At 42.0% G+C, this 19,799-nt stretch overlaps 1 protein-coding gene across 2 annotated transcripts in view; it reads left to right on the top strand.

Annotated features, from left to right (window-relative positions):
- gpc3 (glypican 3) overlaps window positions 1-19,799 on the top strand; it is a 98,875-nt gene that overhangs the window by 53,540 nt on the left and 25,536 nt on the right. For both annotated transcript variants that reach the window (XM_067519140.1, XM_067519139.1), the window contains exons 4-7: window positions 320-1,005; window positions 9,498-9,640; window positions 10,067-10,192; window positions 14,322-14,433. In XM_067519140.1, coding sequence (XP_067375241.1) covers window positions 320-1,005; window positions 9,498-9,640; window positions 10,067-10,192; window positions 14,322-14,433 — 1,067 coding nt within the window. The remainder of the gene's footprint in view (window positions 1-319; window positions 1,006-9,497; window positions 9,641-10,066; window positions 10,193-14,321; window positions 14,434-19,799) is intronic.

The following is a 19,799-nucleotide window of genomic DNA, read 5'->3' as shown; positions in this document are numbered from 1 at the left end:
TATAGGTGTGTGTGTGTGTATGTGTGTGTGTGTGTGTGTTTTCTGTGCATGAAAGAAAACACCAGTATCGAGAAAATCTGGGTAAAGGAAAAGAGAGGCTGTGCGTGGGAAGTTTGCTGAGACTTTGATCATTAGTAATAGGATTGGTGGAGGGAATTGCATCTATTTGAGTGTTTCATGTTTTGGAGCTAAATTGCTCCCTATTTTTGACAGAGAGGCGTAGTTGTTGTGTTAACTGGAGCGTAACATTACCTGCTGAATGCAACAGCTTACTAAAGATGTGCTAACATTCTCCTTCTGTTGCTTTTCTTTCTTGCAGAGGCCTTTGACCTGGTACTGCGCCATGGCCGTAACTCCACCTTGGCCATGTTGAAGTCCGAGTTCCCAGGTCTTGGGGTCGGGGCTCAGAGCTTGGTGGGGCAGCTCTTCCTAGACATGTCCCTGTACATCCTGGGCTCAGACTCCACAGTGGACCACATGGTGGCAGTGTTCTATGGTCGCCTCTTCCCCCTCACATACCGCCGCCTGCTGGGGGGCAGCATATCCTCTACATCTGAAGAGTGTGTAAGAGGGGCCTGGAAGGATTCAGGAGCATTTGGTGTCTATCCCAAACTGATGATGACACGTCTCTCTCGCTCGCTCCTTGCCACAAGGGTCTTCCTGCAGGCGCTCAACCTGGGCATCGAGGTTGTCAACACCACAGACCACCTGCGGCCCGGCCGGGACTGTGGCCGGGCCCTGCTGAGAATGTGGTACTGCCCGCATTGCCAGGGCATACTGGGGCCGCCAGCCTGCCGAGGTTTCTGTCAGACGGTGATGCACGGTTGCCTGGGGGGAGCAGCCGAGGTCCAGCCTCACTGGAAGAGTTATGTAGATGGACTGGGGAAGCTGGCCAGTGGGATGAGGGGAGAGCAGGACATGGAGGCTGTTGTTCTCAGACTGCCTTCGATGATCAAACTGGCTCTCAAGCACGCTGTGAATGCCCGCACTCGCCTTACTGCCCTGGTGAGTGCAGTGCACACACACAGGCACACACACTATACACTTAATAAGCTGAGAACAGTGCTTTAAACATAAGTGTTTTCCAAGAGGAGAGACAATCAAATTACAATGCACAAAGGCTAATTAGGAAACCAAAAAGACACAGTAGTTTGATTGAAATGTTCCGAATCAATCAGTCAAACTTTATTTGTATAACACTTTTCATCATAGGGGTTAATGTAATTTTGCCTTCAGATTTGATGGATGTAAGTTCAGTAAAAGTACAATTAAGGTAACATCCGCTACTAACCACCATAGTCATCTCTCATTCACTCAAGGTCATGCTACACATAACATCAGTAACATATTTCCTGTTGGTGGGCAAACACGTCAATATTTGATGAGAATTAGATTCTGTGTTTGTCACATCCTATGCCGCATATGCACTTTCAGTCCCTGAACTCGCAGCTGACTTCTTGCATGAATGGCATGAAAACTATTTACTGATTGAATTTGCTGATGTACAGTAGTACTGTTGTTATGTTTAAACCCTTTAGAGACATACAAAGAACAGGAAGAAAGACATTCTTCAACTGTTTTTTTAATAGATTATCTTACTTGAGGGAGGAAGGATACACATGGATACATGTGCAATAACAAATCACCAGCGCAGAAGAAGATAGAACTTCAATTGAAAACATTATTTCCCCTTAAACCAAGAATGCACCTTGGAATAAATTGAATATAAGTGAATGAAATAAAGGAGGGGAAGATAATTGATGGGAGAACAAGCATGCACATTTTCAGGCAGCTAGACAGATTCTTCCAGTAAATCCCTGACAACCCGGCAGCAGTGACCCTTTATGTGTGGTTTCAACTGCGATAAAACCGTCAGGTTTGTTCATAGCCCACATGTGAAGTCAGGGAGAAGTGCTCATGAAATATGAAGGAACTTTTCAGCCGGAGTTTCAGACCTGGATGTACTTTTACTCTGGTATATGTGCTGAACTTTTCACTCACACCCAAATCCCAGCACCAACCGGGTTTCCACTCAGAACCCATCATTTATTAACACGCAGGTTGACCTCACTTGCTCTGCAGCATGAGGGTGTGGCTATCTCCACGAATCGCTGACTTTGGGGAAATAGTTCTCCTCTCGCTGTGTGTGTGTGTGTGTAAGTGAGAAAGATCTCCATCCAAAATTAAATCAGTCTTTTGTGAGTTTATTCATACTACAGTCTGGATAACTTTACATTGTGTTTATGGCTCTCACTCTGCTTCCACTGTCTTGGATTAAAGCTGTTCTGGTCGTGTTAGCTCTGTGGTGAGGTTGTTTCTGTTTGTGTGAGTGTTTGAATGTAATCTTGCGGAGACACTCTTTTCTCAGTGGTGTCATTGAAGGGACAGAGGGATCGTTTCCAAAAAGGCTAAATTTGTCTTACTGAAGAGCCACAGGAGATCAACCAGAATTAGACAACACCTGATTACTTCACCTCAAATGAGGAATCTTTCTCTGGAATTAAAGCACGACTGCAATTGTTTGTGGGTTTTAGCCAATTAACCGCGTAAACATTCCTATATTATATGGAAATGCAGTGTGAAGCAGAAACAATATGAAAAGCCTCCATGCTGAAAAATCCAGTCTTATTCACGAGTTACTGTTGAGACACTATTCTGTTTTTGGTCATTATTATTGGTGAAAAGCACGAGAACATTTTAAAAAAGAGGAGATTGTTTTAAACTGATTTTGCAGGATTTTACCAATGCGTACATCTGAATTTCTGAGTGAACAAAAACACAGTTTATGACATTGTGTTGTTTTGAATTCAAATTAATATGTGAAGTATTTTATTATTTCCATTTAAAGCTACAGGATTTTAACTTTTCAGAAAAAAAAACTTTTTTTGTAGAGATAGTCCATATATTAATGTCTCTTATTTTCAGGATTCCAAAGATGCAAATATGGCTTTATTAAGAGAGTTACCATCGACACAGCCTATGACTCAGGCTCATTGAACAGCAGCAGTGCAAAAATATTCTCTTCTCAAGGTTTTTGTCAAGGCTCAGCCTGCTAACCAATCAGAGATGTGAAAGGGTAACTTGCATCCACATGAGATGCCATGGCCTCTGACACAGCATCACCACCCCAGGTGGTGAGTCTCACGATGTTAAAATAAAAGATGTTAGCAATGCAAGTGTGTGTTGAGTTTTACCTCCATATTACCAATAAACAAGAAATGAATTGCAGCACTAAGTCAAATACCCTTATGTTTTTGTTTGGAGAATAGTGCATTTGTTTTTCGTCACACGGGAATCTACAATGTGAAATAGGAATTAAAGCTTAGGGGTCAGGGGTCAGCTTAGTGTCCAAAATCTCAAATGTTCCAATCCTATGCAGAGTGACTTTCAAATAAAACATAAATAGCAAAATATTTTTAGCAAACTTCCTTTAAGTTCTTCGCTATCATACAAACTGTGTTGTTTCTTTCCTCCTGCTCTGTTTTCTCTTTTGGCAACAAGCCTCTGACTTGCTGTTTGCCAAGACTGTCACATTCAGCAGCCAGTCAATAGAGAAAATGACAATACATTAATGGTTCCTGACAAAATGTCTGGATTAATCATGCCGCTTCTTAGATTTAATTTAGGAATCGTTTACAGCACCTATGAGCGCATATTTTTTAAATTACATTTTGCTCAAGTGACCAAACGTCCAGTCTACTGTGCGTAGGTTTTGGTAAAGTATACATGATACCTGGACTAAAAGCATGTTAAATCGCTTAGTTGCTTCTTTCAGTCCGAGCTCTGTTTCAACATCTGTGCATTTGTCTGTGAAGAAGAAATCTTAAGTAATCTTTTAGGAATACGGTTTTTTGTACAGCATGCTTGTACAGCGTGATCGACAGAGTCCTGTGTCTTGTTTTGTGGTTTAAGAGGTGTAGCTGTGGTCCATATCTCTCACTTAACCTCCCCTCCAGTGAGAGTGAAGACTCCTGTTACTGAAGGTGACAGACAGATTGACTGTATCTGGGTAAAAGAGCTCTCGAGGTGTTAGAGAGACATCTCTTCTAGGGGACTTGAAACATGTCGAGATGACCACTTATCGTTCGCCAGTCCGCTCCCTGGCATGTTAACATTAATTTCTTCCATCTGGTGGAGCTCCAGAGTGCATCAAACAATGTTCAGAGAGACGGAGAGGGCAGCCAAGAGCCCTGCTGCTCCAATCTATTCCTCTGACAACTTCCAACCCTACTCCTGGAGTTTGATGTCATCCACCTCTGTCTCCACATCTCATCCCCAACATCCTTCTCTTTCTTTCGCCCCTCCCTGCCCTGTTCATTTATTTCTCCTCCTCTCATTCTTCCATGTTGCTCTGAGAGAAGATGCATGATTTATGAAGCTCTATTTTTACCAGTTACTGTGGAGGAAGAAAAGAGGAAAGAAACAGTGACAAAGAGAGAGCGAGTGAAAAAGAAAGAAGAATGAAGTGTGTGGAGAGAGCGAGCCCAAGGGGACGAAGGACAGGAGCGTGAAGAGGCGACATCAATCACCCTGCGACCCCTCAGTTGAAACTGAAGATGAGAAGTAGGTTGAGACAGAAATATGATAGCTCTGACCATTATTAAAGGAAATATACCGCAGAGTACACAAGTTTTGTATTGTTACACACTCAAAACAGTTGGGTGCCTAGTTCTAACTCTAATATCACATTTCTCTTTGTGTCCCTCTAACATTTCTTTGTCAATAACACAGTTTTCATCATCTTTCTTTTTTTTTTGTTGTTGTCTTCTCTTTGTGCATAAAAATAGCTCAAGCTGATCTAATCACACCCAAACTGTTGCTTCATTGAGGAAACAAGCGCTAATTAAATCTCTGCTGCATTTTTATTACTTATTAATACACTCAAACATGGAGGCTACTGGAGAAACAAGAATCGGGCTCTGTTTTCAAACTGCAAAGTCACTTGAGCTTTCAAAAATGCAATAAATCCCCCCAAAATTTAATAAATACTGTAACCTGTCATCTAAATTATTAATCCTCAAGCAATATGTATAATACTTGAATTATAAAAGATAAACTATGGTGTTTTAACTGAACTTAAAGGCCCAACCTGTGCAAATTAAAATAAGAAAAAACATCACCACCACCATCCTAATGCAGTCCTGCAGGTACCCATGTATTTATATGATGCGGAGACTCATCCGACCAGGTGACCATCTTCTATTGCTCCCAGCCACTCTCTCAAGTCTGCAGCTTCGCAAGCCCGTACACACCAGATGTGTTGTTTAATGTGTATTTGAATGCACAGCTGAACATTGACTTGATGTTGTCAAGTCAACTTTAGTGTTGCCTTTGCACACAGACACACACATACACACACAACCTCAATCAAATAATTGTTAAATAGGCAGTTAATCAGACTCAGCAGTTACATACAATTTGTTCGTTGTCAGCTCATTCACAACAAGCACCATATGGCTGTGTAAGCATACACATATATAGGGTTATGGGTGAAAAGGGGGCTTGAACATGTCTATATCACAGATTGTTTTGCATGAATGGTTGCCAAGCACTCCACTCTCTTCCACTATGTGAACTTACTAACCAATATCTAAACCTGGAAGGTTGTAACACGAATGTGATGTCAAAGAACCAGCTCTTGCATCAGCTCGAGTCGACTCCGTCTGGGCCAACGATGGGCACTATAACACACAATGAAGAGTCCACCTCCTGAACTTTTCTGAGAGGAAGACAAAGATGAAGACCTGGGATCGCAGATAAACAAACTGTAAACACAGTAGTGTTAGCTTATGGTTTTCACTCCACTCTGGCTCAAAACAGGTGGTTTTTAAATACTTCAGATCCACGATATCTCCAAGAAGTTACAACTTGGACTTTGGTCACTTCTGCACTGTTTCACTGAGCTAAACAGACAGTTTGAATGGTCTCATTTACCAACACCAATTTCACACATCAAATTGATTGAAAAAATGGGCAGCGGGTAGCCGACTGGTGCCGACAGACACTCTACAACGGCCTGACACTGGCCGACTGTCAGCTGTCAGCTGGTTCTGTCACAGCTTGTACTAGTTGTCCTGAGTTCTGTTTCCACCTTGGCCTTATGCTGTGAATTCACCAAAGCATTTCAGTCGCGATGTTCAGACACACGTGTCAAGTGCATTTCACGTAACTGGCACTGTCCTATCTGGATCGATGTAGCTGCCTGTCTACACCGCCCACAGGTCAGTTTGTGCTACGCATGCATAATGCAACCCAAATGGTATTTTATTTTCTACGCGGCGGGTAAATGTTCTTTAGAAAGCCACCAGACCAACGTATTTTTACAGAAATACATCAAATTAACACAGCAGAAACAATCTATATTACTGTACATCAGTGAAAACTACATTTTCACGATCAAACATTTAAACAGAAAAATTTCTTAACATATTTCTTTCAGTTTTGAACAATAGCTTCTCTAATCCAACGTGTTCCTGGAAAGTGCTTCCACTGTGCAAGAACACTCTCAAAACTCTTCAGAAAATAGCATAATTATATTACAATAGCATAATATAGGTTCTTGAACTTGATGTAGAGCCACATCATGTGCCTGGGCTGGGTCCTCACAGCGCTGTCACACCTGATGGGTCAAAGAGATGTATTGTCACATGTTAACTACAGCACTTTTGACACCAAAGCAAACTACATGTCTGCTATATTCAGATGAAAGTAAGATTAAGTCCTACGCAGTTACAGTCTCCACATGTATGGTCTATCATTTTGATGAGAACAGAGAGGACCGCTCTTCTAGTTCAGCCAATTTGTTCCTCTTTGCACCTCTTGAAGGAAGAATCTCATGCTTTATACCTGTTTTCTATCTCCCTTTGAATAAAACATCATTTAGATTCTCAAATCTCTCAGTTTCATCTGCATCTGAAAAGTGTCTATAAAATCAAAAAGTCATCTTGCCTTAATATCTTTTCACAGCTCTGAATGCTTCAGGAATTGCAGGACTGGGATTGAGAAGTGTGAAATCCATTTTCTACAAGTGTCTCTGTAACCTTGATGTGCAAACAGCAAATGTCTTATTTAAAAGTCGAGTCTGGGCAACACATCATCTCCTTCAGTGAGATTACCATTCTCAACTATAAAGCGGGCTTGAGCTTAGTATTCGCTCATCTTTGTGTATAGTGCTGACTTTTTAGGTTTTACGTTACAGGACAACTTTTAAATATTTTCTGATTTGTTTTGTTTAAAACTGAATTCGTAGCTTTACTGAATAACTGTACTGGGAAGACCAGATTAGTGAGATTTAGAGATTAAATTTAAATAATCCTTGTTTACCTTTACAAAATAGCAATGCATTTTAAATAATATACAACACATTCAACTAAGATTTTGTTGCATACAATTTTTCAATCCCAGCCCAGACATCACATGATATATAATCATGGTAGCTGTCTGGTATCACGTTTATCACCACTTTTATCTTATTTTTATTTCACCTTCTCTTCATGTTTCAAAGGGCCTCGGCTGAAATAGGATTCCTCTAATGTGTGCGTTTCAGCAGAAGTCAGTTCTTATGCTTGGGACAACAATGCAGAGAGGAGGGGGTGGAGGAGGAGGAGGACTGAGTGCTGACTCAGTCTCTCCCCTGAGCCTCAACTCCCCTGGAACACAAATATTACTCACCAAATACTCTTCAATATGTTGTTACACCTGTGCATGTCAATCGGCCATCTTTAAAGCATTAGATGTGTCACTTTTTTTAATAAAAGTGTTTGCTAATTAATAAAGACTTGTGTTCGGAATGAATGCATAAGCCTGATTATACACATAGAGTGTCAGAGTCCACATGCACCATCACCGATTTGTTTTGGGTTTATCTTTACACACTGTTTGCACAAGCAGAGAACCACATGGAACCTGAGATGCAGGTGTGTGAGTGGTGAACGTGTGGTGTGTGTGTGTGTGTATGTTGTATTACTGGCCGTCAGCACCTCTCCCTCTTAGAGCGGCAGGCTGCTCAGTGCAGATAAAAGTGTGCAGATATTTCTGAGCTCTCACGCTGAGGCAGGCTTTATCTGCAGACTCTCCTTTAGGTTGTGTTAGTCCAGCCCTGGGTGATTTTAATACACCACTAATGAGCCCTTTCCTTTAAGAATCCGGAAACAATCGGCGGGTGGGTTGGGGTGGGGGGCGTGCCGGAGGAGCCCGCGCGCTGAATCAGTCTTTCCCTTGTGCCACAACTCCCCTATGGCTACCTGGGAACATACAAACAAAAAGAGGAACGCGGTCCCAATCACATTAATCATGGCCTGTGGGAGCGCCAGCACTCGCTGCAGGCGAAAGAGAAGGGGAGCATTGCACTAGAGGAAGATGTGGAGGGAACGGGAAAGTAGAGACAATGGGCTGTGTGTGTGTTTGTGTGTCCATGTGTGTATGTGTGTGTCATGGTTTGTGTCTGCGATTTCCTCCAAGTACACAGGAGGGGGGTATTAGTGGAGATGGCTAGTCAGGGAGGTTGGGCATTAGTGAGTGCCTGGTGCAGAAGAACTCAACCATCTGTGACAATTAAGATTGTGTATATTTGTTTGTGTGTGAGTGTGTGTGTGTGTGTGTGTACGGAGATGTTTTTGCTGTGGCTATTGCTGCATCCTTGGATGACAAGGCTTTACTGATTAACCCTGATGATTCTGTTTTACATTAGATCAGCATTTCTGTGTGTCAGCATGCATGCAGTACACGCATTTGTGTGTGTGTGTGCATGTGGCCTTCACCAGATGAAGATGTCCAGTGCTGCTCTATCAGGTCTCATCAATATTCAGCAGTGGTGGTGCCAGCCTTTTCACTTAAAGGGGAGCTGGACACAATTAGCTGTTAACAGTACATGGAAGAATTAAGCCCCTGCCAGTATCCCCGAGGGAAATTAAACCACCGACAAATCATTAAACCACAAGCTAAACATTAACAGCTATTTGCATTTTTATTGCACCTGAAAAGAATGTGCCAGGACCATTATCTCTGAGAGACAGAGAGGGACTTCTTATTTATTATTGTTGTGTTGTCCTGAGTGGAAACACAGTGGCATTTATGGGCAAAGAAGACGCAAACGAGAGGTCTTGTTTTCATGCTCACGTTTTTTGAGGGTTATGATTGCAAATTCGAACAAGGCTGGCAGATTATACAATGACTTGTTTGTTATGCAAATCGTCCCCTTACACACACACACACACACACACACACACACCCCTCTGTCTGCTGAACTTTCATCCCTTCCCAATATATAAACAAACCCAAACACATGACAATTTGCAAAGGGGCTCAGCTGAGAAAGACAAGCAATTTAGCTTTTGATAGGCTCTTACTGTCATGCTATTAAGAGTTAGAAAAAACAGGCCTGGAGTCAGGAAGTGGGAGCATTGAAACAGCAGGTAGGTGAATAGGTTTGGGGTGAAATGAATCACTCGCTCAGCCCTCACTAAGCTTCTCACTTTCCCCGTCTCTCTCTACTGCAGGTGAGTGGAATGTGTGGACACACTCCTCAGCGAGCCTCTCGCTCGGTCGTACCCCCTCCTCCCAAGCCTCCCATTGCCCCTGTTGCTCGCAACGCACAGCCCCCCTCCTCAGACGCGGACGAAACTCTGGCCGGCCTCCGCAGGTGAGGAAATCCTTCAGCTGATGAAGCATCGCTCGCTCTCCACACCACTAAAGGGGCAGTATGTGCCTGACACACACCCTTGATGCAGTAACAAGTTTAAATGAGCAGTGTAATAATGCCCAGTGGGGCTGCTGGCCTCTTCAGTACAATGGGCAGATTAATGTCAATTAGGAGTAGACACACTGCTTGTTCTAGCCTCTATTGGTCTCCCTTTCTTGAGGTGATCTGATTGACTTTCTTTCACTGTTGTCAAGCTGAATTCCTTCTCCTATTTTATCTCTGCCTCTTCTCGTCTGTCTTTCTTTGTTTCTCTCCATCTCTTTCTGCAGGACCATTTCTGCTCTTCTTCCTGCTGAGTAATGCACGTCTTTTTCAGAAGTGTTAGTCTTTGTCGCTTTATGTGTTTCTTATCGTTACTTACTTCAGGGAGTTCATATCCAGCCTGAAAGGCTTCAGCTCCTTCTACAGCGGTCTCGGGGAGGCGTTGTGCAGCCGTGAGCCGGCACCAGCCAACCACTCCCTCTGCTGGAATGGGCAGGAAATGACAGACAGGTAAACCCAAATCTCATTTGCTTTTACAACTATAAAACCCAGTCGCACACACAGACAAATCTGCCCTCTAGCTCAGAATGGTCCTGCTCAGGCTTATTGGTTTTCTAAACGATTGGTTATACAAATAGTCTACTCTGATTCTTGAATTCCCAGTGCTCCAGCGTCACATCTAGAAGTGTGTAGGTGAGTTGAAGGGTAAATTTGCCCAGAGCTGATGAGCTTCACACAGGGGCCCCCTTTCCCACTGAGTGTGAGTGTAAATCTTGACTTTGGCTCTATGGGATGTTATTAATGTCAGGTGTGCTGTCACCTTCTTCTCGCTTAGTTAATTGCCGTTCGATCGTTCTCTCCTCTTTCATCCAGCATCTCCTGTGCACCCTGCAAAACCTCATTTGGTTTACGCAGTATTTCACTTCACCCTTTTGGCTCCACACATCATAACTTCCTCCTTTCTGTCTACACCCAATTTCAATTTGGCTTAGATAGTTATAGATATCATCCTTTTTTCTTTTTTTTTTCGTTGTCAATGATGTGTAAAGTTTAATCAATGCAGAAAACGCACATTTCAGATGAGAAGTGCTGGAGGTTAATATTTTGCCCTTCCAGCTGAGGACTGAAAATATAAGCTGTGCCTTCGCACAGAGTCTGTCACACAGATAGAAAAGAGCCTCAATCTAAGCAGACATCAGGTTGGGAAAGGAGCAGAGCTGTCCTAAGGGGATGATTACAAGTTGGACCAAACAGTGCGATAGAAAGGTGCGGGGACAGACAGGGAAGGAGACAAAGTGATGGAGAGATTACAGTGTCTTGCGGCAAGCAATTCTCTGTGTCATCTGCGAGGGCATATGCCTGCAGATTCACTCTGGGTACATGTTTGCTGCGAGATTTGTTCTGGATCATCTTCCATTATCTCCCAAGATAGGACCTTCTCCAGAGCCAAGCATAGCATTTATTCTCATATTGTCTCATGCAGATAAATTTAGATTGGGTGGGTGGGGCGGGTTAGGTGCTTGAGGGGCTGGGTACTAAATGTCTTGGATACTTGAGTAGTAATCTTTGGAGCTAAATGTAGCGCTTTTTATCAGTCGTATTTACTATCCCACCTGGAGCCAAGATCAGACGAGCAATACTTTTCACCACATCAAAGACTGTTACACTGATAACTGTGATAATAGATGGAAGCTGTGGCAAAGTCAAAACATTACATTTCTATTTGCTCTTTTGGATCTAATGCCAGCATAAACTCATGCATGTGTGTGATAACTGATAAAAACAAGATACTGTGTCAACTGTGAACATTTCATTTAGAGAGCGTATGAAAATTAATAGAGGGTAAGTGCTGTAATTTTTCTTTTGACGTTGGTAGCCTGATGTTTTTTTACTTTCAGCCTTTCTTTGTAAAACACTTACTAGTTATATAAAGTTACAACAACATTTCACTTGTACTATGGTTCATAACGCCCAATAACTCTGTCTCTGCATTGGGGCTATCAATGAGTGGCAGGTGTATTACAGTATTACAGTATGTCTGTAAATGTGTCAGTGTTGGCTCAAAAGGCAAATTTTTAACAGATGCAGATATTAAACCCACTGTTAGAACAAAACTGAGTTGCAATTATAAACCAAAGTCAAAGGTGAAGTTTTAAGCTGACAGTTTGAAGTTACATTTAGCTGGACATATAAATGGACATGGATATTTGCAACAAGACTGGAAAGAAAGAGAAGTTCATTGATTGTAGGAACCTTTTGTACTGAGAACCTCCGCTAATTGCAGCTGAAGTTGATGGGAATGCTTTTTAAATAAATGTGAGTGTGTAAACCTGCCTGTCTCCCTATGGCAGCTGGGATAACCCCTCCCCCTCGGACCCTATACAAGATAAGCAGTTACAGATAATGGATGGATGGATACTTCCACTCATTAAATATCATTTTGACTTTATACTGGCATTAGAGGAAAAGTTAAGGCATCACCAAAATGATTACAATTACTTCCCAGCAGAACTTATCAGTAAATTTCATGGTGATCTATCCATTCCAGCTACTGATGGTGTAAAAACACAAATACAAACCCACTGATGGCACAGCAGGAAAACTATGGTGGCATAGTAAACTTCATGGCAATTCATTCAATGGTTGTTGAGATTTTAGCATTAAAGCATGAACAGATCAATATTAAATCCTTAGAACTTTGCCAGTACTATGTAAAAGAAAAAGAAAAAGACAGCTTTCACGTGTCTACACACATTAGAAGTTCCATTAAGATAAGCAGATCGAAAGAAAGAAACCCAAAACCATTAAAACCCCTGGGGAAGCTTTTATGTTATTTCAAAAGCAAACACCAGCAGCTTAGCCGTTGTCGCACAGTCCATCACAGCTTTGTGAATGAAATCATTTAAATTTGATTCTTAGTTGATTATTGTTCAACAGGATATGACATGTAAGCAGGCGATGCCTTAAGAGTAACGCTCCCACTCTTAACACACTAAACTCTTTGATCTTTTACCATGTTTGTGTGAAATCAGGTGGTGTGAACTACTCCATTATGTGCTCTCCCTACATCTGACCCTCTGAGTCTCTTAGGTTTCTGTTATTTGTTCTCTCATCCAGACGGAACCTAATAGCATACTAATTGGTGTTAGATTAGATTAAGCTATCACTGTAGTTAAGTGATCTGATCAGGTCTGCTTGCAGTGAAAAATAATAAACGATCGGATAACGAACTCCAAACAGAAAACTGAAACTATCAGCAGGGAAAAACAGTTTAACACATGCTAAATAATGTCTCAGTAAAATTATCAGACTGGCATCTATCGTGTGAAACACTAAGCCACATTGGTTCCTTATCCTCAGTCAAAATCTCCCTCCTCTAGACCTCCTTCCTAAACCCAAATTTCCTCTTCTCTTCTACCTAATAGATCACACTTCTCTTTCCATTATTAATGTGACAATTAGCAATGGAGAGGGGGTGAGATCATAGCTAATAAGAAGAATAAATAACTGGGGAAATGTAATTTGAGTTTAATGAAAAGTCTGACTTAGGGCAGAAGGAAAGACTGATAAATTGCGGTGGTAGGTGAAAGGTGTTTATGTGTGTTTGGCAGTGTGTGGGTGCTCAGGGCTCTGTCACAGAGATGAGAACAGAGTATGACCTCATGCTTTGCACACACACACAGACATTTTTTTCAAGGCCCCTCTCTCTCTACTAACCTTTTCTCAGAAAATAATTTTCCCCCTCGCCAACCCATTTGTCCTTCATCTTTCCAACATTTGCAGCAATATAGCAGACGGCATTTACACTGTGATGTGACCTCTGCCCTTACCACAACTCATAACACTGTGGTGCTTGGGGAAGATGTGTTGTCTGTCCTGACTCTGCTTCATCCAAACACGCTTGTCTCGTGTGTGTGTGTGTGTGTGCAGCAGTAGTCTCCTCCCCAGAGCTGCAGCACTGCCAAAAATGAAGGAACACCTGCAGGAAGGTCTCAACATGAAAGTAAACAACTGGAGAGAAATCTAGCTTTCAGACGCTTTGGCTCCTCCTCTTGATAACATACACAGATGTCAACAGAACGGCGTTTCCTCAGTTACACATAGAGACATGTAAGCACCTGCCTGTAGGCTGGTCACACTTAAATATAACATTCTCTCTGAAGGAGGACAAATCTTTGCTAATGACTAAAAAAACACTAACTGAAAATTTAAAAAAAAAAGTGTTTATTGACCTCAAAAATCTCCAAATTAAAATGTAGATCTGATTCCTGCAATAATATTAGTTTGCATCATGATTACTACTTTTGAACATGATGCTTGAAATACTACAAGTATGTTTAATATGGGTTATGGTAAGTATGTCTAGTATTTGAATTATTGTAAAATGTTCATGTCTATTTACCTTTATAGACGTCTCTAAGGCCCTTTGGTCAGGGTTGAGTTACACATTCACTTTCCAGCCCTGAAGATTTGCCCACAAACCAATCACAGAAGAGTTGTCGTTCATTTTACCAACACTAGATGGTGATAAACGCCTTGTTTGCAGTGATGGAGCTCCAGTTTGCTTCACTTCCACTTCCACTCATCAGACTTTCATCAATGTTTCTAACATAAGAACTTTTTCTCCTGGTCCCATCAGGTTTCCTGGGCCTGGCCTGAAGCGACTGCACCCCAGCTCAGAGTCTCGAAGCAACAAGCCTCCTGAGCCAATCATCAGTCAGATCATAGACAAACTCAAACACATCAACCAGGTGAGCTGTGTGAGCGTATTTTTAAGTGTGCGCTTGCACCACTTCATTCCTGGGAGCTTTTGTGTTTAACTGTGTCTTTTTCTGTAAGTTGACACTTCAAATATTTTCTGTCTCCCTATGGACACAAGTGAAGGCGTCTGAAGAGTTTATCTAGCGATCAGTACCTCATTTTAGTTCACAACTGAGCGCTATTTAGGTGATGTTGAAAACGTTTTAAACAAATCAGGTTTAAGTTTTCGTTTCTGAACAGACATTATGCATTGTGTGTGATTTTCACTGCTCCACAAAGAAAAAAAACCCCAAAACACATAGCCATCAACAAATAGACGATTACATGTTTTGTGAGGGTGATGGGGGTTGTTGTGAAAGACAGGAATTATGTCTTCCATCCACAGTACGTTCCAGCTGTCGTCAAGGCCGAAGCCCCCTTTTTAGCTACTGCCATCACCATGGAAACCACTTTTTGGAGTGGGCTAGCTGAGTGCAGAGATGCTTGCATGTAGGCTCAAAGTCAATCTCTGCAAGTAGATGTATCAGCCCTCAGATCTTTCTGTATTTCCTGGTTCCTGGTGGTTGCGCTTGTAGCTGTCAACGCTTTGGATTTCTGCTGACCACCTTTAACTCCCCCCCCCCCCCCCCCCCCCAACAGACACATACAGTCTAGTAGTAAAGTGTGTTTGATGCTTTTGTCTTTGTGCATGAGCTTCTGAGTGCTGCAGGCCTGTCTCACATGATTACAATCCGTCTTTCCTGTTTAAACAACCTAAGAGATCTAAGGAGCAACTGTGGACCTTCCTCTGCTCGCACTCTGACAACCAGAGACCTCCAAGAAAAATACAGGGGGGCTATGATTAAGACATTGTCATTTTTTCTGTTAGATTTTTTTGTATTACCTCATGCTTAGTCCTGTTGTAAGGAGTGAGAAGAGCAATGCTTTCGACAGATGTATGGTGTGTTTCCTTCGAAATCCCCCACACATGACTCAGACTGGATCTGGCACTAAATGTTTATAAGGGTTTTGAAAAAAACGGCATGTTATAAAATGTCTTTATCTTTTATCTTGGCCATCCTGCCAATGTCAGTAATAATTCCTGACAGCACAATACTGAAGCACAACTTAAAGATGAACCAGGATGTTGGATTGTGGACTATGATGCATGTTTACAATGGAGAGATTGAGTAATAATTTTACTGATTGGCTTTATTTTCTTTTCCAAATTAGTTTGGCTAAGCTGAAAGATCTTTATATTCTGTCTGATCATCTAGCTGCATGTCTTTGTTCAATTTTGTTATATAACAAAGTTGTTACCACGAGGAATGATGGCACACAGAACTCCGGGAATGTACACACAGTCTTTCTCTAATGAAATAAGCCTTTCAAAACTTCCTGTTCTGACAGGGACAAACATTTCAACCCATATGATTACAAGCAGAGCTGCTGCAGTGCAGACTGTTTACCATGTGGATCAGGTTCCTGATAGGTTTTTGATGAGATTCTGCAAGAAAATGCTGTTTGGTGAAATGACTGAGCTCATTGTGTTACAGACATTGAGACAATCTCTTAGAAATATGGACACGGTCAAATTCGATTTTTTCAGTGACCTAATGCAGTTCTCATGTGGTATGCATGTGTCCATATGTATACTTGGAGTTTTCATTTTGTTTACAAATACCTGAAATTTATGCAGATTGACTTTTCACATGGGAACTTTTAATCCCATATCTAATTACCATACAAAGGACTAGAGCACATTTTCTGCTTGAACCCCAACTTCCCTTAAGATCTCGACTTCAATGAGCTGGATTAACATCTGACAGTAGAGTGGCTGAGCTTGATTGCATTGTTAATGCACAGTAAAGTTTTTTATGACAGCATACTTTTTTATGAGAGATCACATTACACCAATATTTTTGCTACAGATCATCACTATAGTGGGGTGTGTAAAATAAACAAAGTCAAGTAAAGTCAATCTTTATGAAGTTTACAGTATTACTTTGTTGCCACTGATGTTAATGTTTTCATAATGTTGTAAATTGTTCCTGGTATTTAGTATTAACATTGGTAATATTTATTCTGCTTTAAAGTTTACAAGCTAGTTTAGTGTTTACTACTAAAGAACATAACTTTAGAGCCTACAGCTCTGTGAGGCTGAAAGTCAAGTTAAAGTAGGCAGCGGTTTTTAATCTGTTTTTTCATAATAATATGCTCCAGACCCTTTGAAGCAGTGCAAGGCTTGTACTTCTAACTAATCAGAGAATTTCAAACAATTTCTGCTTGATTAGTGAGTTTTAGAACAATCTTAATTGTTTGTAGGACTATCTGGAGCCCTGTGCAGATCATAGTAAATAAGTGGGCAGTGAGGCAAAAAACGGATTTTTGTTATAGACAATCATTGCAAATGAGCAGCTGTAGCAGCTGTGGTCAGGCAGTCGTCCACGGACCACAGGGTCAGTGGTTCGATCCCCGGTTCAGGCTATATGTCGAAGTGTCTCCGGGCAAGACACTGAACCCTTAACGGCCCATTCCCTTCCCCAGGTGTGCAGTGCCGGTCCAAGCCCGGTAGAAATTGGGGAGGGTTGCGTCAGGAAGGGCAAACTGTGCCAAATCACCATGCGGACAATGATCCGCTGAACTGACCCTGAACTCACGGGATAAGCAGAAAAAAATGAAAAAAATAAAAATATTGCAAATGAGCTGCTATAAAATGGTGAATATGTTTTTCTGATTATTACAAACTCATTGAAACTGATTTGTGTTTTTTTTGTCCAAATCTCATTAGGAAAGTCTGGAAGACTCATTGAATTGTTTAATTTTATCCTCATTCGTGTGTGTGGGGGAGCTGGGAGGCAGGAATGGATGATCTGCAAACATAGAGGGATTAAGGAAAATAAGGAAGCATAGCAGAGTGCAGCATAGCAGGGAAAGGGAGAGCTGGGTAGAGCAGAGTGAAAAGATTTTGTCGTTTAAGGGCAGTAGCTTAAGTTGCATATTTTAGCTTTAAGTCTGGTGGGTTTTTTTCATGCTTACAATGAGAATATATAATATATGTTGCCCATCTTAGGTCAGCATGTTAGCATTGCAAAAACTACAGTTGAGGCTGGTGGAAGTATTTAATGTCCACCATGATGACAGCATTAGATAAGACACTGAGGGTGGTGAGTGGGTCATCCAGTCACTGTATAGATGCGTCAGTAGTGGTTTGACATACCAACACTAAAGATCCTTAACGCTAATGTGACAAAAACATTTCACACAAAATGTGCAACTTTAATGTTACAATGCTGCTAAATGTGTCTGCTCACTCTATGCAGTGTTTCATGGTCTTTGCTGCAATGAGCTGGCATGTTGTAAAAAACCTCTGCAGAAAGCGATGTTTAGTTAAAAGCAGCTTTACAAGGTCTCCACCTCCCCGCCAATTGAACAACCAACACCACTGGATGTTGCAGTATTAAAAGCAAATGGACTAATTAACCAACCTGATGTAAGAGAGTGGGCCACAACTCACAGACAATTACTTTCATCTGCCTTGGCCCTGTTTATATGCAGAGTGTATGAGGATGGGCCAACAGTGTGGTATGTGTAATGTTCCTGGTAGTTAACCAGGGCCATGCTGATTAAAAACTGCACCATTTCAGCTTTATGATGTCTTCTGTGATTTTCAAAGTGTTCAGGGCTGCAGGCGTATTGTCCTTTATATGCTTTCAGCTCCACTTTCAGGACGTGGGTCACTTTGTATACGGGTCTTTACAAGTCCTGTAAGGCTCCGTTATGCTGCACTTAATTTCAGTGAATGGTTTCTGCTTTGGCTCAGCGGTTAACACAATCAATGTTTCTTCCAGTTTGTTCTGACCCACTTTCTAACCAGTCCCAGCCTGCATTATGTGAGACTGTGTCATAAAATATGGGGGCTACACTCGCCAACAGTGCGGGGAACATAGGACCCCTCCAAAGAATCCACTTCCTTCCAACTCTAATCCCCCTGATGTTTCCTTCCTGCACTCCTAAGCGCTCCGTGATGATGGCTCTGTGAAATGCAACTTTGCAGGGGAAATGTGTCATTTCTCACGTTGTCAGTGTGCAGCAGAGTATCAGCAGATACTGAGACAGTCTGGCAGAGAGACCCTTGCCTCTGTGCCTCTGTGCTGCTAAACTAAACACAAAAAGAAGGGGGAAAAAACCTAGAGCTCATCGCCTCCGCTTATAAAACAACATTTTCTCACGCCTAAAGCAGCTGATGTCATGACTGAGCCATGGCCAAGTCTTAAGTGAACTGTTCACTATAAATGGATGAAGGGAAAGGGCCTTCTGCTTCACTTATTACTTCTTGACTTGGAATCTTTAAACAGTGCAGGACTGTGAGGAGCCACGGACATTTTTTGTGCATGCTTACACCGTGTAACAAATTCTTGTGTGAGGTCAGGTCTGTGCGCTGGGACTTGTATAGGCAGCATGATAAAGCTGATTAAGATAAGTGCACTTCAACATGCCCTTCTAGTCCGTGACGTCAAGTTGATGATATTCCTTGGAGTTTTCTGTAACGGTGCTATTACACCCGCTATAACACCAGCCAAGTGAGTTCCCACATGGGAGGACATATCTGGAGCCTCTTAAATTAGAACATATTATTTTGATGATGTGCTCTCGTTCTTGAGAGATGAGTTTGTTTGTCTGCACATCTGTTTAACTTCCCAGAGTATTGGGTTTCTCCTCTGAACAACTAATCTCACAGGAGATGGTTAAGCTAGTGGCAAAATAGAGCAATTATGTGATTGGTCTTTGATTACAGAGCATTTCCCGCTCATTTGTCAGATGAGTTTGCCATTTGTAGGGTCAGAACTCCTGGGATTATTCTGACAGCCTCTTCTTGGCTATATGAAACTCTTTGGACAGATCCATGTAGAACACCACAGACATGAAAGACATATTTGTTGAGCATTTTTATGAATCCCTTTCAGCAAAACAACAATTATTTCACATTATACTGTTAAAATTGCTCCCAAGTATCTTTATCTCCCAGCCAAAGCTTTTATTTGTAGCATGTCATTTCAATGTCTAAGCTTTTACTTTCACCATTTCTGTCTCTCACAGTCCATTGCCTTTCTTTCCATCTCCCCAGCTGTGCTGAGTTGTGTGTGACAGGCTCCAGCTCTGTCGCCCTCCACTCCTCTAGCCCCCTCTCTCCCACCCCTAAACCCTTAAGGTCCCCTCCGTCTCTTCCCAGCTTCCCACCCTAATTGAATCCAGAACCTGGGAAAACTTTGCAGGTAGGACAGGAATCCAGAGTGGAAAATAAACCAGATCCCGAGCGCCACAAATTCCATCATGCAGTCTCACTTCCTCTGAGCCTGCAGAGGCTGGGCAGCAT

The sequence above is a fragment of the Channa argus genome, chromosome 10 (assembly GCF_033026475.1).
Source record: "Channa argus isolate prfri chromosome 10, Channa argus male v1.0, whole genome shotgun sequence".
NCBI lineage: Eukaryota > Metazoa > Chordata > Actinopteri > Anabantiformes > Channidae > Channa > Channa argus.
This window is presented reverse-complemented; position numbering and strand designations above follow the sequence as displayed.